General features: G+C 51.0%; 1 protein-coding gene across 3 annotated transcripts in view; it reads right to left on the bottom strand.

Moving 5' to 3' along the window:
- IQCK (IQ motif containing K) overlaps positions 1-27,113 on the bottom strand; it is a gene marked incomplete at its 3' end in the record, with an annotated part of 106,324 nt that overhangs the window by 12,031 nt on the left and 67,180 nt on the right. The window contains exons 7-8 of one of the 3 annotated variants that reach the window (XM_079784083.1): positions 21,458-21,542; positions 4,531-4,642 (exon numbers count right to left, since the gene is read on the bottom strand). In XM_079784083.1, coding sequence (XP_079640209.1) covers positions 4,531-4,642; positions 21,458-21,542 — 197 coding nt within the window. Of the gene's footprint in view, positions 1-4,426; positions 4,643-20,544; positions 20,656-21,457; positions 21,543-27,113 lie in introns of those variants that run through there. The other 2 variants (XM_079784082.1, XM_079784084.1) reach the window with 2 other exon arrangements.

The following is a 27,113-nucleotide window of genomic DNA, read 5'->3' as shown; positions in this document are numbered from 1 at the left end:
ATCAGACTGTCGGGCCTCAGAGGGAGGATAGGGGAGGGTGGGGGGAGGGGGGAGAGATCAACCAAAGGACTTGTGTGCATGCATATGAGCCTAACCAATGGTTAAGTTCAACAAGGGGTTGGGGCATCCGTGGGGAGGGGTGTGGGATGGGAATGGGGCGATGAGGACAAATATGTGACACCTTAATAAATAAAGAAATTTAAAAAAATTTGCATATTACTCTTTTATTAGGTAGGATGTTGGTAGACGGATGGAGAAACGCTATGAGCTGACAGTGGATGTCTCTGGAAAATAAGTCACTGACTAGCTGACTGCTGTTAGACGATAGAGCATGTGTGTTAGTCACTTGTGGCAGAGCGAATGCCCGAACCCCGTCCCAAGGCCCGGGCCATGTGCTCTAAGCCCAGCGTCCTATTTGTGGTGAAGTCCTTGCTGTTCCTAATCCCTTGATGGGCAGGAAACTTGGGAGGGAAGGTCCTTATCCTTCACTTGTCCCGGCTTCCTGTCCCAGGAACATGGCGGTAGATCCTGCAGCCTTGGGGCTGGGGACTCAGCCTCACCACCCCCAAACCTCCTCGATTTCTTGGTCCGTGGGCACTGCCTCGCTGGGTCCTGGCTCCCTGTTGGGAAGCTGTGCCTGGGCCAACACGCCCATTGGCACTAGGGTGACATTAACTAGGACAACATGGCATGAGGTGGCCTTGGGTTCCCTGGAAGTAGGCAGATGTTGTTCTGGCCCTGCTGGCCATGCTGCCCTGCGTGAGCCCTGTTCGTCTCAGCCTGGCTTCGCCTGTGCAGTAGAGAGAACACCCCCCTGAGAGCAGCAGGAGGTCACGTGGAAACAAGGCGCTGGGCCGGTGCCCACGCGAGGCTGAGCTGTGTGAATCGCGGCCACTCCTCAGCTCCAGACGCCCTTCCCGATCTAAGCACTACGTGCCCCAGGGCACCCAGGGCACTAGATGTGGGGTGGCCAGGATGAAGTGTGTGCTTTAAACCACCCTTAAAACCCAATCCTAGTGGTTAAGCTCTGTCATTAGGACCTACACTTAAAATTCTAGATTTAAAATCAGGGAAAGAATTTCTCTGGTCCCCCCCCCACCCCAATCCCTCCAGGCTTTCCTGGCTCCCCTCCCCCAGCACGTGCTGCTGGAAGGAGCCCGTGTTCTGGTTGGGGAAGGATGGTTCCCACCGCGTCACAGGGTCTTCCTGAGGGAGAAGCCCTCGGAGTCAGTGTGCTGCCTTCACCGTGTGGGCCTACCGCTCACCCGTGCTTCTCTGTGACGTAGGATCACTGCTGAGACCCCCATGGACATCACACACAGTGAGGAAGGGCCAGGGCCACTGGCCTACCCTCCTTTCTTACGGACACTGTAGGTTATGTGACAGCCCCTACTCCCTCTCTGCTTTGTCTGTAAGAAATCTACAATCCACCAGTGTAGGCCTTGGAGTAAGTATTTTGTTTACTCCATTTAGTGGCTCTATCTTTTCCCTACTTAATTTTTTCCTTAACCTAATTACCACTATACTAAAAATAAGCAACTACAAACCACTTTAGGAAGGAGGTAGAGAATAAACAGGTAAACAAATAAAAGTAAACCATCTGTTTTCTTTGACAGGTCAGCCACCTTCACCCTCTTTCTTTAAAATATCAAGACGATGTGATAAAGTCATTTAAAGAGTATTGGTACACGAATAAATAATACACACATACAAAATCTGATGTTATGGGAACACTCTATGGTTTCTTTCTTCCTCCTCTTACTAGATTTCCAATTAAATATGGATAGTCCGTTAACAGAGCACAAAGGAAAACTATTATTGACTATATGAAGCTAAAGACATGCTAGTAACTCAGAAGGTACTTTTGATGGCATCTCAAAAATGCATTAGGTATCGTCTTTGGGATTATATTAGCGGCAATTCTTGTCACAAACATTTTAAAATAATTCCTGCAACTGTCCCGATAGATAGAGACACAAGGATAATGTCACAAGCCTCTGTTTGGGGTGCCTCTAACTCTGAGTAACATGAGACGGGTTATAAATGACTACAACCACCCAACAGCTGGCGCTGGGCCCCTTGGCCTCCGGGCTGCACCACGGCTGCCCAGGCAATGAACGTGGCGAGTTTATTCATAATAGTACAGAGTGCAGTCTGAATAAATGGCTTCCCCAGGAGAACAGTGTTTGTTTGCTGGGTTTGCACACAGATGGGTTTGTGGGGTTTCTAAATGAAGTAAAAAAATGCCATTTTTATTTGTCAGCACTCTGCTTGTCTTTTTTAAAAAATAAATGTATTTTTATTGATTTCGGAGAGGGAGAGAGAAACATCAATGACGAGAGAGGATCATTGATCAGCTGCCTCCTGCACACCCGCTACTAGGGATCAAGCCTGCAACCAGGCATGTATGTGCCCTGACCAGGAATCAAACTGAGGCCTCTTGGTTCATAGGTCAATGCTCAACCACTGAGCCACGCCCGCCGGGCTCTGCCTGTCTTTTTTTTTGCAAATCTAAAGAAGGACTAACATATGTTTCCATTCATTTTCAAATGGCTTCATCAGAGGTCTTTGGGTCTAACCACAGTGCCACACTGGCTGGGGACTTCTCTCAATCTCCACACTAGCAACCAGATTCCTATGGCTCAAAACTGGAAGTAACTGTAGTGCGTGAGCTTGACAATTGACTCAGCGTGGGGACACCCGATGGGACGCTTAGTGGCAGGTGGTCCCCTGCTCCTACACGGGGGCTTCGGTTAACACAACACAAACAGCAAGAACCTGATGCCCAGAAACTGGACAAGAATATGCCATGTTCAGGGGATTCCTGGGGTCTGATGGGGACCCGGAGGGTGTCCTGGCTGCCTCTCCCCTCAGGCATGTGTGAGAACACCGAGCACAGGAAGCGCTCCCCCCAGGCGGGTGACCTTGGGCAAGTCCCTCGACCTCCCTTTCTTCATCTGCAGACTGAAGCCCAGGGATCCAACCACCAAGTATGCACAGACTGTCTGCTCCGTGCCAGGCTCTGCGCCAGGCTCCATGCCAGGCCTGGGGCATCAGGATGAAAGACAGCCCAGTCCGGACATGGACCCCAGGGAGCTGAGTCGGTGGCAGAAAGCAACCCCTGTGATGTGAAAGTACATGGGTATCTCAATGGCACCCTCAAACCCCCGTGTGAGAACCACGTGCCAGGACCTCTTCTGATCATCTCCTCTGATCCTTCACCACCCACCCGAGACAGAGGCTGGTGTCAGTCCCACTGCACACAGCCACCGAGGCACGACGAGGCGGCTGGGTCCGGGTCCCCAGATGAAGGTGACGGGATTCCACGACCACCTGGCTGATTCCTCAGGCGTGCAGACTGCCCTGCTCACGCCCTGCAGGTCTGGGGACGTGTTTAGGGTGCTACCGAACCCCGTCCGGCTGGGTGTCCTCTTGTCTGGGTCAGGAGGAGAATGCGTGCTCTGCCCTGGCTGCTGGGCACTCACTGTCCGCTCCCTGCCACATGGCACGCCCCCTCCATCAGCCAACCAGAACCAGCCAACTCACAAGAGTAAGCACAACAGGGAGAAGCATGCTTGTTGCCCTCCCCGGCCTGAAACGTGGTTGCGTGGTCAGTTACAGCTCAAACTTCTTAACAAGGGACAGTCGGACAAGAACCCCGACACGCATGCCTGCACCGGTGCTGTGAGCCACTCATTGAAGCCTCACACTCCACTAACTCCTTCACCTGTTCACTCACTCATTCACTCACTCACTCACTTACTCACTCTTTCAGCTGTTCACTCATTCACTCACTCACTCACTCACTCACTCACTCACTCACTTACTCACTCTTTCAGCTGTTCACTCATTCACTCACTCACTCACTCACTCCTTCACCTGTTCACTCATTCACTCACTCACTCACTCACTCACTCCTTCACCTGTTCACTCACTCACTCATTCACTCATTCACTCACTCACTCACTCCTTCACCTGTTCACTCACTCATTCACTCACTCACTCACTCACTCACTCACTCACTCCTTCACCTGTTCACTCATTCACTCACTCACTCACTCACTCACTCACTCACTCACTCACTCCTTCACCTGTTCTCTCATTCACTCACTCACTCACTCACTCACTCACTCACTCACTCACTCACTCCTTCACCTGTTCACTCACTCATTCACTCACTCACTCACTCACTCACTCACTCACTCAGCCAGTACTCATTTGGGCCCACTTTGTGGCAGGTACTGGACTAGGGAAAGTCTTGTCCTCATGGAGCTCACACTAGCAGTGAAGACAAATAGCACAACAAACAGCAAGTGCACTCAGGATGAGCGGGCCTCTCCTCCTGCCCGCGTGGTAAAGGGCACAAAGCAACTGGGGCCCAGCTCCTCCTCAGTGTGCATCCTGCTGCCCGTCAGACCCAGGAACTTCAGCATTCACACGGTGCCCGGGTGCCCGGGTGCCTGGGGCCCATCCCAAAGCAGCAAGTCAGAGTCTCTGGAGATGAGGCCTTGCCTCCGCTCCACAGCCCACCTTTCTGCTCTTGCTTGGCCCAGAAGAGTCTGACCCGCTCGCGGATGTGCTTGTCCTCGCGCAGCTTCTTCTGCCACTGACGCAGCTCCTGGATCTCAGGATCACAGCGAACCTGAAAAACCCCCAAAGCGTGAGTTCCCCTTGAACCTGAACCCCCCAAAGCGCGAGTCCCCCTTGAACCTGAATCCCCCCCAAATCATTAGTCCCCTTCCGCTTGGGTGAACTCAGCTTGTTAGCTCCCCCATGGGACCCTACAAACCGATCTGACAGCTTCCAGCTCCAATGAGCCATCTCTGCTCTAAAGTTTACATAAAGTGTGAGCACAAGTAAAGTGTGAGGCTTTGCAATTCTAACGGAGGTGGGGACGGAAATATGATGGGGCCACATATGCAGTTTCAGATTTCCTTGCAGTTTCCTCTTAAACGTTAAAACAAGCTGCTGGCTTTATATTTAAGAATATATTTTATTTAAGCTAAAAGATCCAAAACGTCATTTCAACACGCACTCAATATAAAAGCATGACTGAAGGGTCCCAGGTTTGGTTCTGTTCAAGGGCACATGCCAGGGTTACATGCTCGATCCCCAGCAGGGGGTTGTGCAGGAGGCAGCCGATCAATGATTCTCATCATTGATGTTTCTCTCTCTCCCCCTCTCCCTTCCTCTCTGAAATCAATAAAAATGTTAAAATAACATTAAAAATTACTTATAAAGTATATAATTATGCAAATTTCAGAGTAAAAGCAGCCCTATATGAATGCCATAGAACATAAGGTAATCACCAGAATCTTTCCAATTACAAATCAGTGTTTTTTCTGTAGTTCTGAAAGTCTCATGCTCATAGGAGTAGGTACCCTCAACCTTCCTCCTCGGGGCTAAACAAGATCATACACAACGTTCCCACAGGCTTTTCTGTATCAGGGACTCAAGGCCACAAAACCCTTCGTCTGCACTGACACTGACACCCTCAACAACAGACCGAAGGAGCTCCTGGTTACTAAAGGAAGGTGGCACTGACTGCAGTCAGCAAGCTGGCTGTGCCTCGTTACAGTCAGGTTCTTTCTTTACACTTGGTTTATCTTGAAAGCTCGGAAGGGCACACAGAGTGTGGGTTTATCCTGGAGGGAGGAAATGGGTGCGAGGACTTTCCTTCTCTACCCCATATCCTTCTGTGTTGGATTGGTCGGGACCAGAAACCCTTTATCGTTCTTGATTTCATTTCAAATAGAGGCCGTGCACAGGGGGCACGGGGCGGGGGGGGGGGGGGGGGGGGGCGGGCAGGTACCTCAGCCCGGCCTGCGCCCTCTTGCAGTCCCAGAGCCCTTGGGGGATGTCTGACTGACGGCTTAGACACACTCCTCGCTGGGGGCCAAGTGATCGCCGCAGGTCCTGGGAGTCCGAATCAAGGCTCTGCACTCAGGAGGCAGCCGCCTTCCAGTGGGTCTCCCCAGAGCAGAGCTAGACAGGCCTCTCTCAGGAAGCCACGCCTTTTTTTTTTTACTAAGTCCCTTTAATAATAAAGCCATATCACAGTATGACTTGGAAAAATGGAATTTCCCCCAGTAGCTCACTTGGTGACAATTGAGATAAAGTTCCTCCAACTTTTCTTGGTACTTGCTTACCCAACTCATCAGGGGATGACTAAGTTGCAAAAGCATGGAAGGTATTCAGTGAACTTTGCAATGATTTATAGGGTTAAATTACAGGCCAGTTTGCTATGCCAAAGACCATAGCACCGCACAATGCTTTGACCTCTTCCTTACATGAATACCCAGAACTGACATTTATGTGGTTACAGCTGCCCAGATGTTTCCAGTGTACAGTCACGGGCGAGAGCCACTGCTCTGGACACTTAATGCCTCCACTGGTGGCTCAAAGCACAGTCCCCACACTGGCAGCGTCAGCATTGCCTGAGAACTACACGCCCCGGCCTCCTGATCCGGGTACTCTGGGGGGATGGCCAGCAACCTGTGTGCTACCAGGCTCCCCAGAGCTGGGATGCAGCCTAGTACATGTGAGCAGCCTGATGCTGAGCCCGGCAATCCCGGCTCCCGGGCCCTGCCCCTGGACAGCTCTGCTGCTCTCCTCATCATGTGGGGGCATCTATGCCCGGCTCAGCAGCTAGGTGAGCCTCGGAGCAGGTTCCAGAGTCCGGCTTCAAGACTGGGAGCTTCCATTGCTGTCCCCTGGAATGTTCCTTCCATCATGGAAGACGGCGGGTCTGGCTACTGCAGGATTAGAGCATGTGGAACCCTGCAGGCCTCAGTCCCCCCTGCCCCACACCCCTAGTCACCACTGAGTGCAGCTCTGCAAGTGAGTCAGGGAGGAGCCAGCAGCTAACCCACAGAATTGTGGGAAATAGTCCATTCTTTTGGTTTTAAGTCACTAAGATTTAGCAGTTTACACATAAACTTTGCCTGAAGGGCACTGGTTAGCCCTTTAAAGAAAGACTACAGCCAAAACCGGTGTGGCTCAGTGGATAGAGCGTCGGCCTACGGACTCAAGGGTCCCAGGTTCGATTCCGGTCAAGGGCATGTACCTTGGTTGCGGGCACATCCCCAGTGGGGGGTGTGCAAGAGGCAGCTGATCGATGCAGGGCCACACCCTTGTTTCTTCTTTTTATTTTAAACTAGGGGGCCCGGTGCACAAAATTCGTGCATGGGGTGGAGCGTCCCTCAGCCCAGCCTGTACCCTCTCCAATCCGGGACCCCTGGGGGGATGTCCAACTGCACTTTTAACAGATGACAGCTCCATTGTTGTTTCTTTCTTTTCATGCTTAAACCCACTGGAATTAGTAGGTATTCAAAGTGTGTATACATTTTGGGTGAAAGGAACCAACGGCGGGTTAGAAACCCCCAGACAGGGAACCTCGCTCACTCCCTGCAAGTCTCCCCACTCCGCTTTCCACCTTCGTGGGCAGCGGAAGAATCAATGTTTTCTCTCATTAACTCGGAAAAGCACGTCCTGTCACCCGCTGCCCAGCAGGAGTGCGCTAGGCCCCAAGAGAGCGAGGCTCAGTCAGGGCGGCCTTCGCTCATGGGCGCCGGCACCCAAAGTGCACATTCCTCCTCTGCAGTTACCCCGACATTTCACTGAGAGCACGGAACTCCTCGCCTCCTCTGGGCTCCCGATCTCGAACACTGACCAAAGGCATCTCAGCGAGGGTCGCCCGCACCCACCAGGTGTGTCTGTCCGCACCTGCTCCCGCCTCAGCACCTGCATTAGCCCCACGGAGGCGATCTTGTCCCCGCACCGGCCTCCGCGGGAACAGGGCATCACCACTCCGCCCTCTCACTGTCATCTCACAGGCACCCACCCTCAGCACCCAGAACACGCTGGCACTCTCCAAAGGACGTGAGCGTGCCGGAGGGTATGTGCGCATGTCCTGTGGGGAATGAAGGCATGCTGGGGCTGACGGAAGTGTGGCGGAGGGGTGGGGGGAACGTGTGTGTGCAGTAGTCCGGGACTGTAGCGGGCGCATGTGGGTGACAGCACGCTGGAGGACCTTCACACGCCAGGTGGGTGACAATTGAGATAACCTGGTGGGGGGGGGGGGGCAAGGATGTGTGCACCGGAGGCCTGCGCCTGCACCCTCGCAGATCCATGGCGCGGCCAGGAGGGCATCAATCTGGCCCGCCAAGGTGGCTGTCCCTGCAATCACGCACCTTCTGGGCCAGGAGGCTGCACCGGGATCAGCCAGCAGGGAGGGTGAGGGCGAGGGCGGCCAGCTGAGAGGGCTCCACAGATGGCCAGCAAGCCATCAGTCACAGGGGCCACTGCCACCACAGCCGCCTTGTCGCTGGGGCCTGTGCTACCTCTGTTGCTGGGGTCCTCCCAGGCCCTGGGCACGCAGTGCTGTCTGCCTCCTCCGGAGCCAGGTGCACTCTGAGGGCAGGATCTTCCCACGGCCTCACTGGAAACAGCTCAGGGAGGGTGCCTCAGGGCTGGTGGGACTGAGGGAAGTGGGGGTGTAGCATGGAGGTGGTGCCTGTGCTTCTGTTAACTTACACAATGTGTTTTATACCACAGCATGTGGCGGCAGCTGTGAGCGGTGCCAAGCGGAGCCTGCGGGCCGAGCTGAAGCAGTGCTTGTGGGCCATCAGGAGCGCTCACAGCCACCACCTCCACCATGTGGGGAGTACAGGCCACCTTCTGCCAGGCCTGCCTCCCGCACTCCCGTCCCCGCTGCCACAAGTCCCTGCCCACCTGAGCCTGCTGTGTGCGCAGCCTGCTGTTTGGTCACCTGTCCGGTCATTTAGGTCGTGACGGCCCCTGGCTTTTTATTTATTAGGATAATTCTTTATTGTTGAAAGTATTACATGTCTCCCCCCGCCCCCCACCATTGACCCTTCCAGCCCACACCCGCACCCCAGGCCTTCAGCACCCTATTGTCTGTGTCCATGGGTGATGCATACATGCATACAAGGTCTTTGGCTGATTACCTACCCCCAGCCCCCCTTCCCTCTGAGATCCTGCACTCTGCTCCATGCTTCTATGTCTCTGGATCTGTTTTGTTCTTCAGTTTATTTTGTTCACTAGATTCCACATATGAGTGAGATCATGTAATACTTGTCTTTCTCTGACTGACTTATTTCACTTAGCATGATACGCTCCAGGTCCCTCCATGCTGTCTCAAAGGGTACGAGATCCTTCTTTTTACTGCTGCATAGTATTCCATGGTGTACATGTACCACAGCTTTTTATCCACTCATCTACTGATGGGCACTTGGGCTGTTTCCAGGTCTTAGATATGGTGAATTGTGCTGCTATGAACACAGTCCACACCCTCGTCTCATGCTCTGATGTCACAGCTAGAAACTCTTTAGAAGTGTGAACAAGGAAATAATCCCTTCCACCAATATTTACAGGGTAAAACAAGATTATTGTTAGAGTAATAAATTTGACAGTAAAATAGTAGTCAAGTTTTCAGGCAAATTTAAATTGGCTAGTTGAAACAAGTGAATATTCTAGAAAAATTAATTGTACCGGACAAAAAGGTGTTCCTAAAGTGTCAACTAAAATTTTTATTGGTACTTCATCTCATGATAAAATTGTGCACCATATAATGAACCTAAAACAGTAATATTATAGTGCAAAAAATTAAAATTTAAAAGCCATCAAGACTACATTATAAAATTTTCAAAAGCCTCCTAACATTTAAATCAAAAAAGGAGGGGATAGTAGAGGAATATCATGTAAGGAAAAATATCCTGTAAGTAAATTACATCTAGAAAATTAATACTTTAGAAAATTAATTGTAAGGCTAAAAGCAAGACACCCATGAAAAACACACAAGGTGACAAAACAAGCCAGAGGAAAATCATTTGGGCAAAAATTGAAAAAGGATCCCCAGTCAAATTTATAGAAAATATTCCTTTATTAACCTTTGGTCGAGAATATGTTTGTATATTTTCAGAAAACAACTCCGAGACCATGTGGATTCCAGCAAGAGAGGAATCGACAGGACTACTCCAGCCATGAAGACAGAAGAGAAGCAGTCCAGAGACGGAAGACGCTGATGTGGCCTTCCCATACTAGCAGTTAGCAGCTGTGCATCACTGCAGATTGCCCAGGACCAAACCGGACAGAGTCGGACCTGCATTACCACCATTTGTCCACCATCCAGAACTGAAATGTCAGTGCTGACATGTACACATAAGGAACTGTTGGACATTGAAATTGGGTCTCAAAAGAACTGTTGGCCCAGAAAGAAACTCACTACACACTGATTCATTTGCCTGTCACCATAACCATTATTGCTTGTCTCATTTTCGGTTCTTATTAAGTGTATTTCTAATAGCACATGATCTCACTCATCTAGGGGAAATAATGAACAACATAGACTGATGAACAAGAACAGACCCAGAAACAAGGAGGCATGGATCAGACTGTCGGGCCTCGGGGGGAGGGTAGGGAAGGGTGGGGGTAAAGGGGGAGATCAACCAAAGGACTTGCGTGCAGGCATATGAGCCTAACCAGCGGTTAAGGACAACAGGGGGGTGGGGGCATGTGTGGGGAGGGGTGTGGGATGGGAATGGGGGGACGAGGACAAATATGTGATACCTTAATCAATAAAGAAATTAAAAAAAAAAAGAAGAAGTGTGAACAAGGGGCTGTGCAGGTTATTTTACGCTGGGCCCTACAGACGCTGCAGCTGATCGTGCTGACATGCAGTTTTCCCACTGACTCCTGGGAGTTAGATTTATCAGCTTTTGCCATATATTTGGGATATGTTGTGACTGAGCAAATAAAAGGGGGGCTTTACAGGCAGTCTGGCAAGTTGCCAAAACATTTTCTGGGCAGAATCAGGAAAATCACTTACAGCTATAACCCGAATACATTTAAACAAGCACAGGGCCTGGTGGGGGCAGGAGCAGGGCCTGGCAGGGAAGCCCAGCCCCTCACAGCCCAAACGCACTATTTATAGTGCCATGGCCTACTTTGCCACCCCCCCACAACCGCCCCCCCCCCGCCGCCATGCCCTGAGAATTCCCTGAGAACTGCTGATAGAATCCAGGTGCCTGCATTTGGGACACGGCTGGAATCACGCTGGGACAGACAAAGGTCTTTCTGATTAGCTTGAAGACATTTTGAAAAACAGCAATTTCTTTGACAAGGAATAACAATATTAAGAAAAAGTATCAGGAAATGATCAGAAATATATTCTTAGGGAAGAAAGTGCACGGATCTGATCAAGTCAACAAGCAGCTAGCACTTGTGAGGCCTTCGCCTGTGCCAGGCGCTGTGCTGAGCACTGACGTCCATCATCGATACCATCACACCTACCTGAGGGCAGCACCTCTATTACCTCCAACTCACAGGAAAGGGGACTGAGCTGGGAAAATTCAGTAGCATAGGGAAGGTCCTGGGGCTTGTAAGCTGGATTCAAACAGCAGCCTGGCCCCGCCCCCACCCCTGGCCCCTCCCTCCACAGCCTGGCCCTGACCCCTGACTCTGACCCCTCTCTCCACAGCCTGGCCTCGCCACCCCACCCTCCACAGCCTGACCCCACCATCACAGCCTGGCCCCACCTTGTCTGTAACTGCAGGGAAGACTCCCCGGAACCCTGCTCAGTGGGTCTGGGGTGAGGTCTAGATAGTGCATTTCCAACCAGTTGTCCCATGAAGATGACGCCCCTGGTTACCACCACAATTTGAGAGGCAAGTGTAGCTATTATAATAGCTTCTTCCTGCTTCCACTGTACTTCAGCTCCTAACAGTCTCTTCAACTCTCTTTACAGTAGCCAGAGTCCCTAGAAGTCTCCACTGCTGCTTCGTAAATGAACCCGCAAGTTTGGCATCGTAACCAATAAACACTTATTATCGTGGACATTTTCTGAGGGTCAGGAGTCGAGATGCAGCGGGCTGGGGGACTCGGGCTCGGGGTCTTGCATGAGGTCACGATCAAGGTGCAAGTGGGCAGTGGCCGGGGGGCGGGGGGAGCGTGGCCGGATGGAGTGGGACTCCCTCACGGCTCCGGGCTGGAGGCCTGGTTTTCTCATGGAGGTGTCTCTGGAGGGCTGTCCATGCTGTGGCAGCTGGCTTCCCACAAGAACAGGGAGAGATGGAAACTGCAGAGCCTTTGCCACCTGATCTCGGACGTGGCCTGCCCTTCCTCCTCCCACGGCGCCCCTTCCACTGCCACGCGGCGTGGGGACGTTTCCCACAGCCCAGGCTCCTTCGCACTATGACAAAGGCCAGTGACACACTGAACAGACCCTTTTCAAGTGTCATCTCTGGGAGTTTAACAAGCACAGCTGCAGGGTGAGGATCCTGGTGCACAAGCGACCCCTCACAAAAGTCCGTGTTTGAGTGCCCACGTAAGTCCCTAGGAAGGAGTTATAAAATGAACAATACAGTTTTGTGTTCATTTTCAAATGCCTCACTAGAGAGAACCTTTAAGGGATTCATTTATTCACCAAAATATTGACAAAGTGCCTGATGTGTGCCAGACAGCTGGGGGTACAGGATGAACAAGTCAAGCAGCCTTACCCTCATGGCCCCCTTCTGAAAGTCAGGGTGACGGGCAGTAGATAAGTGAGTATCAATGTAAGGTAAGTGACAGGCAGAAAACACAGCCTGCAAGAGGGTAGTGCAGCGAGTGAAGAGAGTGCTATTTTGGAAAGTATTTTAGAAAGGGAGACCAGGAGGACAGCTGCAGACACAAGGACCAAACAGCAGGTGCAAAGCCCTGGGGCTGGGGCCTGCTTGGGGCCTGCGCAGGACAAGGAGAATACTCGCAGGCTTTAACAAGATTCCCTAGCAAGGAAAACAGAACCAGTTACTCCACAATGACAGTGACAATAGCTAATACTGGCTGTGCACTGACCATCTGACCCAATCTGCATAGGCAGGAACCATTATTATTCCATCTACAGACAGGGAACCGCAGTTCAGCAGCTAAATAATCCAACAAAGTCATCAGTCACCAGACAGACCTTAGGATCCACGCAGATCTGTCTGCTGTCAGAGCATCCTTTTTAACAAGTCGCCATGAGACCTGTTGCACATTGAAAGACTAAAACACGTCTTTCCATTCAGCTGTAACATTCAAGAGCAAGAAAGGGAAGCTAAGGATAAGAATGTCAAGCGATCTTTCACACACACATAAAATTGTCCTGCCCACGCCCGCCAGCCTGCCAGCAGCCTAACCCGGGAAGCGCCTGCCTCCTCTGAGCACAGAGCCCCTTCTTGGGGTCTCTTCTTTCTGCCAGAAATCTGGGAGAAACAACAAACCTCTCCTTTGTATTCTTTGAAGAGCCTTTTCATAGTTGCTTGGTTTTTATCCTGGGCTGTTTTCATTATCCGTTCTCTACCTAACTATATAGGTCATCTCTAAATAGAGAAAAGTGGCCTTTCAGGGGAATAATCAACGTCAACAAAATCAAAACCCACTTGAACTCATCTCTTTCCCCTTTTCTTTTCTTCTGGTGAAATGTACATAACATAAAACATACCAGCTCAGTCATTGTAAGTGTGCAGTGCAGTGGCATTAAAGGCATTCCTAGTGTTGTGTAGCCATCACCACTGTCCATCCCCATGGCCTTTTCATCTTGCAAAATGGAAACTCTGTTCCTATGAGACACTAACTACCATTCTCCAGCCCCCAGCCCCCGCCAACTGCCATTGCATTTTCTGTCTGTATGATTCTGACTCTCCCAAGAACCGCACCTGAGTGGTTGTCCTTTTGTGACGAGGCTCTGTCACTGAGCAGGAGGTCTCTGAGCTTATGCACCCTGCAGCATCTCAGAACTGCTCTCCTTTTTAAGGCTGAATAATTTACCATCTTATATATATACTAGAGGCCCAGTGCACGAAATCTGTGCATGGGGGGGGGGGGGCACGGTCCCTCAGCCCGGCCTGCACCCTCTCCAATCTGGGACCCCTCGGGGGATGTCTGACTGCCGGTTTAGGCCCGATCCCTGTGGGACCAATCACCCGCAACTGCCCTCCCCTGCCGGCCTGATGGCCTCCAACTGCCCTCCCCTGCTGGCCCGATCACCCCCAACTGCCCTTCCCTGCTGGCCCGATGGCCCTCAACTGCCTTCTCCTGTAGGCCATCTTGTTGCGGCTATCTTGTGACACGGGAGTGGCCATCTTGTGATGACGTGAGGCCGTCACACAAGGACGCGAGGGCCACCTAGGCTTTTATTAGTATAGATGATTACATGTTGCTTATTCATCTATTAATGGGATCTTGGGTTGCTTCCACATGTTAGCTATTGTGAATGAAGCTGCTATGAACCTGTGTGTACGAATGCCTCTCTGAGACCTTCTTTTAATTATTGTGTGTGCATACCCAGAAGGGGAGTCACCGGGTCCTGTCATAGTCCTATTTTAATTTTGAGGACCCTCCATACTGTCTTCCGCAGTGGCCGTACCAAATACATGTGCGCCAATAGTATTTTGCTGCTTTTTGTTTTACATGGATGTGAGGTGATTTTTCATCTCCATGACCTTTCCTAATGCTTGGTGATGTTGAAAATCTTTTCATGTACTTGCCGGCCATTCATATATTTTCTTGGAATAAATGTATTTTCAAGTCCATTGCTTATTTTATGAAGATTTTCTTTGTTGTTGCATTTTGGGAGTTCTCTGTATATTCTGGATATTAATCCAGCCTTAAAAAGGAGAGCAGTTCTGAGATGCTGCAGGGTGCATAAGCCCGGAGACCTCCTGCAGTGGTGGGTAGTGTATTATGATAAAATTTGTATGTTTTCATAAAGTCCAACTTGCCCAATTTTTGTTGTTGTTGTTGTTGTTACCTGTGCCTTTGGTTCATATACAAGAAATCACTGCCAAATCCAGAGCCATGAACTTTGTCCCATGTTTTCTTCTAAGCATTTAACTGTTTTGGTCTTAAATTTAGGTTCTTGACCCATTTTTTAGTTCACTTTTGTATATAGTTTTAAATAAGGGCCCAGCTCATTCTTTGGCATGTGGACATCCAGTTTTCCCAGCACCACTTATTGAAAAGACTAATCTTTCCCATTGAATGGTCTTGGCACCATTTGACCATATGTGTGAGAGTTTATTTCTGGGCTTTCAGTTCTATTCTGCTGATCCGAATGTCTGTCTTTCTGCCACTACCACACTGTTTTGGTGATTGTAGCTTTGGAATAAGTTTGAAATCAGGGAGAGGAGTCCTCCAGTTTTGTTCCTTTTCCAAGATTGTTTTGGCCATTTGGGATTCTTTGAAATTCCAAGTGAATTTTAGGATGGGTTTTTCTATTTCCACAAAAAGCCCAATATTTATTTTATAATTACTGCATTATTGAATATTAATTGTTTATACATTTTATTTAATTTAAAAGATGTGGCATGGTTTCAGAAAGAAAACTCTCAGATTCTGAATCAAAACCTAGTGCTTCTAGACTGTCTCCTAGATCAATCCTCGCTGTCTCACCAGCTCCCACCAGTAAGGAGGGCTCCCACCGTGGGCCCACAGCTACGAGGCCGGTAGGCTTACAAAAAAGAAATGGGCTGTGTCCAGGTCTGAGCTGTTGTACATTGTGCTGCTATGAACATAGGGGCATACATTCTTTCTGGTTGGTGTTTCGGGTATCTTAGGATATATTCCTAGATCACTGGGTCAAAGGGCAGTTCCATTTTTAATTTTTTGAGGAAATTCCATACTGTTTTCCACAGTGGCTGCACCAGTCTGCATTCCTACCAGCAGTGCACGAGGGTTCCCTTTTCTCTGCATCCTCTCCAACACTTGTCCTTTGTTGACTTGATGGTAGCCATTCTGGCAGGTGTGAGGTGATACCTCATTGTCAATTTAATTTGCATTTCTCTGAAGATTAGTGATGATTACCATTCTTTTTTTAAAAAATAAATCTTTATTGTTCAGATTATTGTTGTTCCTTTTTTTCCCCCATAGCTCCCCTCCACCTGGTTCCCATCCCATCCTCTTCCCTTACCTCCCCCCCACTGTCCTCATCCATAGGTGTACGATTTTTGTCCAGTCTCTTCCCACACCCCCCACACCCTTTTCCCCCTGAGAGTTGTCAGTCCACTCTCTTTCTATGTCCCTGGTTCAATTATATTCACCAGTTTATTCTGTACATCAGATTTTTAATTCACTTGAGTTTTAGATTCACTTGTTGATAGATATGTATTTGTTGTTCATAATTTTTATCTTTACCTTTTTCTTCTTCTCCCTCTTCTTAAAGAATACCTTTCAGCATTTCATATAATACTGGTTTGGTGTTGATGAACTCCTTTAGCTTTTTCTTATCTGTGAAGCACTTTAGCTGACCTTCAATTCTAAATGTCAGCTTGGCTGGGTAGAGTACCCTTGGTTGTAGGTTCTTGCTATTCATCACTTTGAATATTTCTTGCCACTCCCGTTTGGCCTGCATAGTTTCTATTGAGAAATCAGCTGACAATCGTATGGGTGCTCCCTTGTAGGTAATTAACTGTTTTTCTCTTGCTGCTTTTAATATTCTCTTTGTCTTTTGCTCTTGGCATTTTAATTATGGTGTGGTCCTCTTTGGATTCCTTTTGTTTGGGGTTCTCTGCGCTTCCTGGACTTGTAAGTCTATTTCTTTCACCAGGTGGGGGAAGTTTTCAGTCATTATTTCTTCAAATAGGTTTTCAGTATCTTGCTCTCTCTCTTCTTCTGGCACCCCCATAATTCTGATGTTGGTATGCTTGAAGTTGTCCCAGAGGCTTCTTACACTATCTTTAAATTTTTGGATTCTTTTTTCTTTTAGCTTTTCCAGTTGAGTGATTTTTGCTTCTTTGTATTTTAAATCTTTGACTTGATTCTTGCATTCCTCTAGTTTGCTGTTGGGTGTCTGTATAATACTTTTTTATTTCAGTCAGTGTATGCTTAATTTCTAGTTGGTCCTTTTCCATATCCTCGAGGGTCTCTCTCATATGCTCGAGAGTCTCGCTAAATTTATCAGCCTTTTCTAGGAAATTCTTGAAAAACCTTATAACCGTGTTTTTGAACTCTATCTCCATTCGTTTGTTTTCCTCCATTTCTTTGGTTTGTGATCTGTTTCTTTGTCTCTGCATTCTACTCCAGGAGACAGCCTTATTCGACTAGACTTGCAAAATTGGAAAAGCCTCTGTGCTCAGCTTGGATGGGGCAGAGTTTCAGGGTGGAGCCTACAGCCTTGGCTTCCCGTCAGCCCCGCCCTATGAGGTTCCTGGGTCTTAGTGTCCCTCAGTGTCCCTCTGTACTCCCTGCAAACACCTCTGAGAGAAAGGCGACCTCGAGTTTCGCCCGCTGCCAAACAGTCTAGTCTCTCCCCCAATGAATCTGGATTCCCAGATTCTCGCCCGGAACTGGGGTTCAGTGCAGTCCGGAGCTTTAGTCTCCTTCCCGCTGGGGTAATCCAGCGGCACAGTCAACAGTCCGTCCTCTGCGCGCATTCACGTGCACGCCTCAGGACCTCTGCCTTTCGCCACTCCCTTGATTTTCTGCCTTACAGCCCAGATTCCCCCAGTATGAGCCTGGGTCCCCAGGGATTCAGTGCAGTAGGAACTGGGGTTCAGCGCAGTCCAGAGCTTTTATCTCCTTCCCGCTAGATAACGCCAGCCAGGCACTCAGCCGCCCCGTCCTCTCCGGCTCCGTCCTCTCCGCATGCGCCCACCCGTGTCTCCGTACCTCAGGCTTTTACAGCTCCTCTGATTTTCCTTGTGGTTTTCTCTTTCCTTCTAGTTGTAGAATTTCCAGACAGTCAGCTTTCCTGTGGTTCTGGATGATGTCCGTTTTGTCTTTTAGTTGTATTTTTGAAATTGTTGTGTGAAGCTGCAGTTTAGGTGTTTAACTATGCCGCCATCTTGGTTTTCCGATGATTACCATTCTTAAGTCTGTTGGAGAAGTGTCTATTCAGGTCCTTTGCTCATTTTTAAATTGGTTTGTTTTCCTGGTGTTCAGTTGTATAAGTTTTTATAAATTTTTGATATTAACCCCTTATCAGATGTGTCATTGGGGAATATATTGTCCCATGCAGTGGGCTCCCTTTTCCTTTTGCTGATGGCTTCCTTTGCTGTGCAGAAGCCGTCTAGTTTGATGTAGCCCCCTTCGTTTATTTTTATTTTGCTTCCCTTGCCTGAGGAGACATATCAGAAAAAAATGATTGCTACAAGAATGTCCTAAGTGCCCATCAGTAGATGAGGGAATAAAAAAGTTGTGGAACATTTACACAATGGAGTACTATTCGGCCATAAAAGAGACGGAAATCTTACCTTTTGTGTCATGGATGGACCTGGCTACATGACATAAGCCAATCAGAGAAAGACAAGTACCATGTGATTTCACTTTTATAGGTGGAATCTAATGAACAAAATAAACTAACAAAATAGCAACAGACTCATAGACACAGAAAAGAGAAGGACAGCTGTCAGAAGGGAGGGGTGGGAGCTGGGTGAAAAAAGGTGAAGGGATTAAGCAAAAAATAAACAAAACAAAAACCCAGCACAGACACGATGTGGTGATTGCCAGAGGGGAAGCGGGTTAGGGTAGAAGAGAGTGAAAGTGCAATAAAGGTGACTCGAGGAGACTTGACAGGGGTCGTGAGTGCTGACGAACAAACAGGAAAAACAAACATCAAGACCTCACAGACACAGACAACCACGTGGTGGCTACCAGAGCGAGGAGGGTGGCGGGTGGGGGGGGGTAAAGGGTTATGGGGATCCAACATGGTGATGGAAGAAGATCCGGCTTTGGGTGTTGGGCACACAATGCAATGTGTTATAGAATCGTGCACCTGGAACATGTATAATTCCATTAGCCAATGTCACCCCAATAAGTTCAATTTAAAAAAATGAAGTGTGTATCTAGTGGCCATTCAACCTTCTTCCAGGCTTCTCAGAGCCTCTGATGTCCGCAGCACACACCCCACACACCTGGACACAACAATGCTGCCTGCGCATGCCCCTAAGCAGTGTCACACACCCGCCTTCCCCAGCACGCTTCACGCTCACAATCTCTTCCACTCCCCACTCTGCCATCAAAACCTACGCTTAGGGCACACCTGCGTGCACTGTTGGTGCCTGCAAACAGGTCTAAGCTAGGGTCCCTCCTCTCCAGAGGATAATTCAGCAATAATGACGAAACTCTGAAAAAAGGTGCTTACTTTTTGGAGCTGTCAATTCCACTTCTAGCAATCAATCTTACACAGAAAGTCAGATAAGTGAGCATAGATATATGAAGAAGGATTTTTTCATAATATATTTTACATGGGAGAGAAAACTAGAATGTCCAATCAACTGTGGTAACTAAGTCATGGTTCGGTTTAGGCACAGAGCAGTGTGTACCATCAATTGTGTAAAAAGATACCTACATGAACAGGAAAGATTCTTTTTTTTTAAATTTCTTTATTGATTAAGGTATCACATATTTGTCCTCGTCCCCCCATTCCCATCCCACACCCCTCCCCACACATGCCCCCACCCCCCTGTTGTCCTTAACCGCCGGTTAGGCTCATATGCCTGCACACAAGTCCTTTGGTTGATCTCCCCCTTTACCCCCACCCTTCCCTACCCTCCCAGGAAAGATTCTTTTATGTATCATCTGCTTTCCCCACATGGCAATGTATTACTTAAATAATAAAAATAGGTTGTAGAGGACCGTGTTCCGTGGGTGAGCTTCCCTCCTGCTCCTTCTCCTGCTGGCCCAGCCAGTCTCTCCTGGGACACCTCGGTGGCAGCTCTGCACGGTGGACCCAGAGTTTTATTTTGTACCAATAACCTCCTTCATGCACAAGTGATCAAAAGCTGGAAATGTCTATATTGTCATTGTGATTACTGGGGCTCCAGACTGTGGCAGAATCCCTCTGAGAGGTCTCCTGGTCCGCCTGGATCCAGGTGCTCCAGCCCCGTCCTCAGCTCCGCCCTCCTGCCTCGAAGCTCGGCTGCCTCTGGTCACCTCTGCACAGGCTCTTCACACAAAGGCCAGGTGGGTGCCGGCAGCAGAGAGAGCTGCTCTGTTCCAACAACTCCTGTGAGGCCCCAGAATGGAGCTGCGGGGGACGGAGGAGGGGGAGGCTGGAGGGGGGTCTGGCTGGGGCCCTGACCATCGGGAGCGCCTCCCTCAGCAGGTGGCGTACCCGAGTGTCCTGCTGGCCCAGCCCTCCACAGCTCCAGAGTGGTTGGGAGCCAGCGGTCCCAGATTGTGAGAGGGATGTTCAACTGCCCGTTTAGGCCTGATCCCTGTCTGGCAGTCGGACATCCCCCGAGGGGTCCCAGATTGGTGAGGGTGCAGGCTGGGCTAAGGGACACCCCCGCCCCGCCGTGCACGAATTTCGTGCACCAGGCCTCTAGTATATTATAATAATGATAACCTGGAAACAACCAATAGAAAAGTGGTTAGGAAGATGGGTTTTAAAAGAAAAGGTTACTTTCTGTATGTTAGGTATTTATGTTATCCTATGTATTAAGATTTGGAAATGTTTACACCAAAATGTCAACAATGGTAATATTTTTAAAAATATTTTTATTGATTTCAGAGAGAAAGGGAGAGAGAGAGAGAAACATCAATGATAAGAGAGAATCATGGATTGGCTGCTTCCTGCATGCTCCCTACGAGGGATCGACAATGTGTCCATGGCCGGAATCAAACCCGGGACCCTTCAGTCTGTAGGCCGACGCTCTATCCACTGAGCCAAACTGGCTAGGGCAACAATGATAATCTTTTGGTGAGTTATTTACTTTTTTATTTGCTTTATATGAATTATCTGGATTTTCTAATTTTTTTTCTAAAATGAACATATATTGCTGCCTGTCTGTATGTAATACTAGAGACCCGAATCACAAAATTCGTGAATCCTTCCTCTGGTTGCCGGCACTGGCTTCCCTCCGGCACCCAGAACCCAGGCTTCCCTCTGGCACCTGGGACCTGGGCTTCCCTCTGGCCGCCATCAGGCACCCAGGACCCAGTTTCATCCAGAAGGTCGTCCGGTCTAATTAGCATATTACACTTTTATTAATATAGATTATTTTTTTAACCTTCACCTGAGGATTTGTTTTTATTGGTTTTTAAAATTGATTTTAAAAAGAGAAGATGAGAGAGAAATACTGACGTGAGAGAGAAAAATTGATCAGTTGCACCTAGCCCAGGAATAAACCTGCAACCGAGGTATGTGTGTGCCCAGACTGGGAATTAAGCCTGCAACCTTTTGGCATAAGGGACAATGATCCAAACAACTGAGCCACCTGGCCAGGGCTGTAATATTATTTGTTAGGTAACACTGGCTAGACAACCCAATTTTAAAAGATTGGAGGGTATTTTTAATGATAATTGCTAAATAAGTTTTGGTAAAAATTCTAAATTCCTCGTGAGAAGTATTTACAGAGAACCCTATTTCTGAGGTCTGGGTGTCAACTATAATATCCTGTTTCCAATTCGTCTCTTCCCCAGGGGCCCTCGCACCAGGAAAGCCCAGCATCCGCACGCCACTATGGCCAGGACTCACCAGGTAGGCTCTCCAGAAGGACTGGATGGTCAGCGCCGCCTCCTCTTCGGTCAGCAGCAGGGACAGTGGGATGGGCGGCCGCGGGCTGAAAAGCAAGAAGATGGCCATGTGCCCCTGAGAACATCCTTCCGCTTCAGCAAGGCCTTTGACAGTATAGTGGCCTCTCGGATTGAGTGCCTCATCCATCCCTGTCTTAGAAGCAGCATGTCACTTCTGATAGAAAAGCTTAGATTTGAATTAACATGTTTTTATCTCAACCAGCATGATCTTAAATCAGTGCTAGCCTGCTCTGCTTCGAAGGACTGAGGTTGGGGAAGGTGCAGGTTAGTCCTGAAGGCGCAACACACGTTATTGACATGAGTCCACGGAGACAGAGCAGAGACAGAGCAGAAGGGCCTTCACACACTGCATTGTGACTGACACATAATAAAGGGCTCTTCCCCTAACTTTCTATTGAAGGCAAATTAAGGAACCTATTTCCTGAAAGCAAAATGTTGGAATTTATCTCTGATCAGTGTACATTCCAGTTTAATGTGACATAAATTCAAGAATATATGTAATTTCTACTACATCTTTTAAAAAATATTTTTATTGATTTCAGACAGGAAGGGAGAGGGAGAGAAAAACATCAATGATGAGAGAGAATCATTGATTGGCTGCCTCCTGCATGCCCCCCAGATAGAGCTCTCAGCCTGGGCATGTGCAATGGAAACTGAACCATGACCTCCTCATTCACAGGTCAACACTCAACCACTGAACACCTGGGCAGCCATGGTTTTTAAATATGGGATTTATGGTCAAGAATCACACCCCAATCTGAAAAATCCAACAGCAGATACTGTCAACTGACTCAACACTTGAGACTTTTCATTGCTTATTAAGATACTAGAGGCTCAGCGTGCACGGGTGGGGTCCCTAGGCCTGGCCAGCAATCAGGGCCTATCGGGGCCATCATGCCTAGTCCCGATTGGGGCTGGGCCAGGTGGGGCCTGCTGGACAGGAAGAGGGACCAGGGGAAGTTGGCTGGCTGTGGGAGGTTGGCTGTGGGACCACACTGACCACTAGGGGGCAGCTGCTGCATTGAGCGTCTGCCCTCTGGTGGTCAGTGCGCATCATAGCAACTGACTGACCAGTCGTTCATTCGTAATTGTTGCTTAGGCTTTTATATGTATACTAGAGGCCCGGTGTATGAAATTCATGCACGGAGGGGGGGTGTCCCTCAGCCCAGCCTGCACCCTCTCTAATCTGGGATCCCTCACACAATCCAGGACTGCTGGCTCCCAACTGCTTGCCTGCCTGCCTTCCTGATTGCCCCTAACCACTTCTGCCTGCCAGCCTGATCACCCCCTTAACCACTTCCATGCCAGCCTGATTGATGCCTAACTGCTCCCCTGCCAGCCCAATTGCCCCCAATTTCCCTCCTCTGCCAGCCTAGTCACCCCTAACTGCCCTCTCCTGCAGGGTTGATCACCTCCAACTGCCCTCCTTTGCAGGCCTGGTCCCTCTCAACTGCCCTCCCTTGCAGGCCTGGTGCCTCCCAACTGCCCTCCCCTGCTGGCCATCTTGTGGTGGCCATCTTGTGTCCACATGGGGGCAGGATCTTTCACCACATGGGGGCAGCCATCTTGTGTGTTGGAGTGATGGTCAATCTGCATATTACTCTTTTATTAGATAGGATAGAGGCCTGGTGCATGGGTGGGAGCCAGCTGGTTTGCCCTGAAGGGTGTCCCGGATCAGGGTGGGGGTTCCCTTGGAGCATGGGGCGGCCTGAGCGAGGGGCCTGTGGTGGTTTGCAGGCCAGCCACGCCCCCTGGCAACCCAAGCGGAGGCCCTGGTATCTGGAATTTATTTACCTTCTACAATTGAAACTTTGTAGCCTCGAGTGGAGCCAAGCCTCCTGCTTGCTCCATGGCCGGCAGCCATTTCTGTTGGAATTTATTATCCTTCTATAATTGAAACTTTGTAGCTTTAAGCAAAAGCCTGGGCCAGCCAGGGTGTGCAGAAAGCTTTGCTTCTTCCATTGCCAGGGGCAACCCTAGCCTCCCTCTCTTTCCAGCTCAGTGGCTGCCGCCATTTCTGTTTGGATTTGTTTACCTTCTATAATTAAAATTTTGTAGCCTTGAGTGGAGGCTTAGGCTGGCAAGGGCAGGTGGAAAGCTTGACTTCCTCCGTTGCCTGGGAAACCCAAGCCTCCCTCCTGCTCTCTGTGGCTGTAGCCATCTTGGTTGGGGTTTATTTGCATACTCGCGCTGATCGGCTGGTGGGTGTGGCTGGTGGGCGTGGCTGGTGGGTGTAGCGGAGGTATGGTCAATTTGCATATTACTCTTTTATTAGGTAGGACTAGAGGCCTGGTGCACAAAATTCATGCACAGGTGGGGGGTGTCCCTCAGCCCAGCCTGCACCCTCTTCAATCTGAGACCCCTCGAGGGATGTCCGACTGCCTGTTTAGGCCCGATCCCAGATCAGGGCTAAACGGGCAGTCGGACATCCCTTTCACAATCCAGGACTGCTGGCTCCCAACCACTCGCCTGCCTGCCTGCCTGCCTGATTGCCCCTAACTGCTTCTGCCTGCCAGCCTGATCACCCCCTAACCACTCCCTTGCCAGCCTGATCGATGCCTAACTGCTCCCCTGCCAGCCGGATTTCCCTTAACTGCCCTCCCCTGCCAGCCTGGTCAACCCTAACTGCCCTCCCCTGCCAGCCTGGTCGCCTCTAACTGTCCTACCCTGCAGGCCTGGTCGCCCCCAACTGCCCTCCCCTGTTGGCCCGGTAACCCCTAACAGCCCTCTCCTGCTGGCCCGGTCACCCCCAAATGCCCTCCCCTGACGACCTGGTTTCCCCCAACTGCCTTCCCCTGCAGGTCAGGTCCCTTCCAACTGCCCTCTCCTGCAGGCCTGGTCCTTCCCAACTGCCCTCCCCTGCCGGCCTGGTCAACCCTAACTGCCCTCCCCTGCCAGCCTGGTCGCCTCTAACTGTCCTACCCTGCAGGCCTGGTCGCCCCCAACTGCCCTCCCCTGTTGGCCCGGTAACCCCTAATAGCCCTCCCCTGCTGGCCCGGTCACCCCCAAATGCCCTCCCCTGACGACCTGGTTTCCCCCAACTGCCTTCCCCTGCAGGTCAGGTCCCTTCCAACTGCCCTCTCCTGCAGGCCTGGTCCTTCCCAACTGCCCTCCCCTGCTGGCCCGATCACCCCTAATTGCCCTTCCCTGCTGGCCTGGTCACCCCTAATTGCTCTCCCATGCTGGCATGGTTCCCCCCAACTGTCATCCCCTTCAGGCCTGGTTGCCCCCAATTGCCCTGCTCTGCAGGCCTGGTCTCCCCCGCAACTTCCCTCTCCTGCAGGCCTGGTCCCCCACCAACTGCCATCCCCTGTAGGCACAGTCACCCCCAACAGCCCTCCCCTGCTGGCCCGGTCACCCCTAACTGCCCTCCCCTGCCAGCCTGGTTGCCCCAAACTGCTCTCACTGCCAGCCTGGCCACCTCTAACTGCGCTCTATGCTGGCCTGGTTTCCCGCAACTGCCCTCCCCTGCAGGCCTGGTTTCCCGCAACTGCCCTCACCTGCAGGCCTGGTCACCCCCAACTTCCCTCCCCTGCAGGCCTGGTCCCCCGCAACTACCCTCCCCTGCAGGCCTGCCCCCCCAACTGCCCTCCCCTGTAGGCCTGGCTGCCCCTAACTGCCCTCCCCTGCAGGCCTGATAGCCCACAACTGCCCTCCCCTACTGGCCATCTTGTGGTGGCCATCTTGTGTCCACATGGGGACGGCCATCTTGTGTGTTGGAGTGACGGTCAATTTGCATATTACTCTTTTATTAGATAGGACTAGAGACCCAGTGCATGAAATTCGTGCACAGAGGGTGTGTGTGTGTCTGTCAGCCCAGCCTGCACCCTCTCTAATCTGGGACCCACTGGGATCGGGGCTAAACAGGCAGTTGGACATCCCTCTCACAATTCAGGACTGCTGGCTCCCAACCACTCACCTGCCTGCCTGCCTGATTGCCCCTAACCACTTCTGCCTGCCAGCCTGATCACCCCCTAACCACTCCCCTGCCAGCCTGATTGATGCCTAACTGCTCCCCTGCCAGCCCAATTGCCCCTAACTGCCCTCACCTGCTGGCCCAGTTACCCCTAACTGCCCTCCCCTGATGGCCTGGTCACCCCCAACTGCCCTCCCCTGCAGGCCTGATTCCCCCCAACTGTCCGCCCCTGCAGGCCTAGTCCCCCCAATTGCCCTCCCCTGAAGGCCTGGGTCCCCCCAACTGTCCTCCCCTGCGGGCCTGGTTGCCCCCAACTACCCTCCTCTGCCAGCCTGGTCCTCCCCTGCATGCCTGATCGCCCCCAATTGCCCTCCCCTGCAGGCCTGGACCCCCCCAGCTGCCCTCCCCTTCAGGTCTGGTCACTCCTAACTGCCCTCCCCTGCAGGCCTGGTCACTCCTAACTGCTCTCCCCTGCAGGCCCAGTCATCCCTAACTGCACTCCCCTGCAGGCCTGGTCCCTCCCAACTGCCCTCCCCTGCAGGCCTGGTTTCCCCCAACTGCCCTTTCCTGCAGGCCTGGTCCCTTCCAGCAGCCCTCCCCGGCAGGCCTGGTCCCCCCCAACTGCCCTCCCCTGCAGGCCTGTTCCCTCCCAACTGCCCTCCCCTGCAGGTCATTTTGTGGTGGCCATCTTATGTCCACATGGGGGTGGCCATCTTTGACCACATGGCGGTGGCCATCTTGTGTGTTGCAGTGATGATCAATTTGCATATTACCTCTTTATTAGATAGGACTAGAGGCCCAGTGCACACAATTCATGCATGGGGTGAGGGGGGTCCCCTCAGCTCAACCTGCATCCTCTCCAATCTGTGTCACCTTGGGGGATGTCTGACTGCTGGTTTAGGCCCAATCCCGGGGATCGGGCCTAAACGGCAGTCGGACATCCCTCTCACAATCCTGGACTGCTGGCTCCTAATCGTTCACCTGCCTGCCTGCCTGATCACCCCTAACTGCCCCTCCTGCCAGCCTGGTCACCCTTAACTCCCCTCCGCTGCCAGCCAGGTGCCCCCAACCGCCCCCTCACTGCTAGCCTGATTGCTCCTAACTCCCCCCACCACCAGCCTGGTCGCCCCCAACTGTCCCCCCCACTGGCCTTGTCACCTCTTACTGCCCCCCCTGCCGGCCTGGTTGCTCCCAACTGCCCCCCTCTGCTGGCCTGGTTGTCCCCAAATGCCGCCCCCTGCCAGCCAGGTCGCCCCTCACAGCCCCCCCCCCCCCCACCATCCTGGTCGCACCACGCAGCCTACTATTCAATCATTTGGTCGTCCCTCACTAACCCCCCTGCCGGCCTGGTCGCCCCACGCAGCCTGCTTGTTCAGTCGTTTGGTTGTTCCTCACTAACCCCCCTTCTGGCCTGGTCGCCCCACGCAGCCTGCTTGTTCAGTCATTTGGTAGTCCCTCACTAACCCCCCTGCCAGCCTGGTGATAGGCAGCCATCTTGTGAGTGTGTGAGGGTTAATTTGCATATCACCACTTTATTATATAGGAGGCCTAGAGGCCCGGTGCATGAAATTCATGCACGGGGAGGGGGAGGGGAGTCCGTCAGCCCCGCCTGCACCCTCTTGCAATCCGGGACCACTGGTTCCTAACTGCCTGCCTGATCACCCCTAACTGCCTCTGCCTT

Source organism: Cnephaeus nilssonii, assembly GCF_951640355.1.
Source record: "Cnephaeus nilssonii genome assembly, chromosome: 2".
NCBI classification, from domain to species: domain Eukaryota; kingdom Metazoa; phylum Chordata; class Mammalia; order Chiroptera; family Vespertilionidae; genus Cnephaeus; species Cnephaeus nilssonii.
The sequence above is the reverse complement of the archived record's forward strand: the minus strand, read 5'-3'. Positions and strand labels throughout refer to the sequence as shown.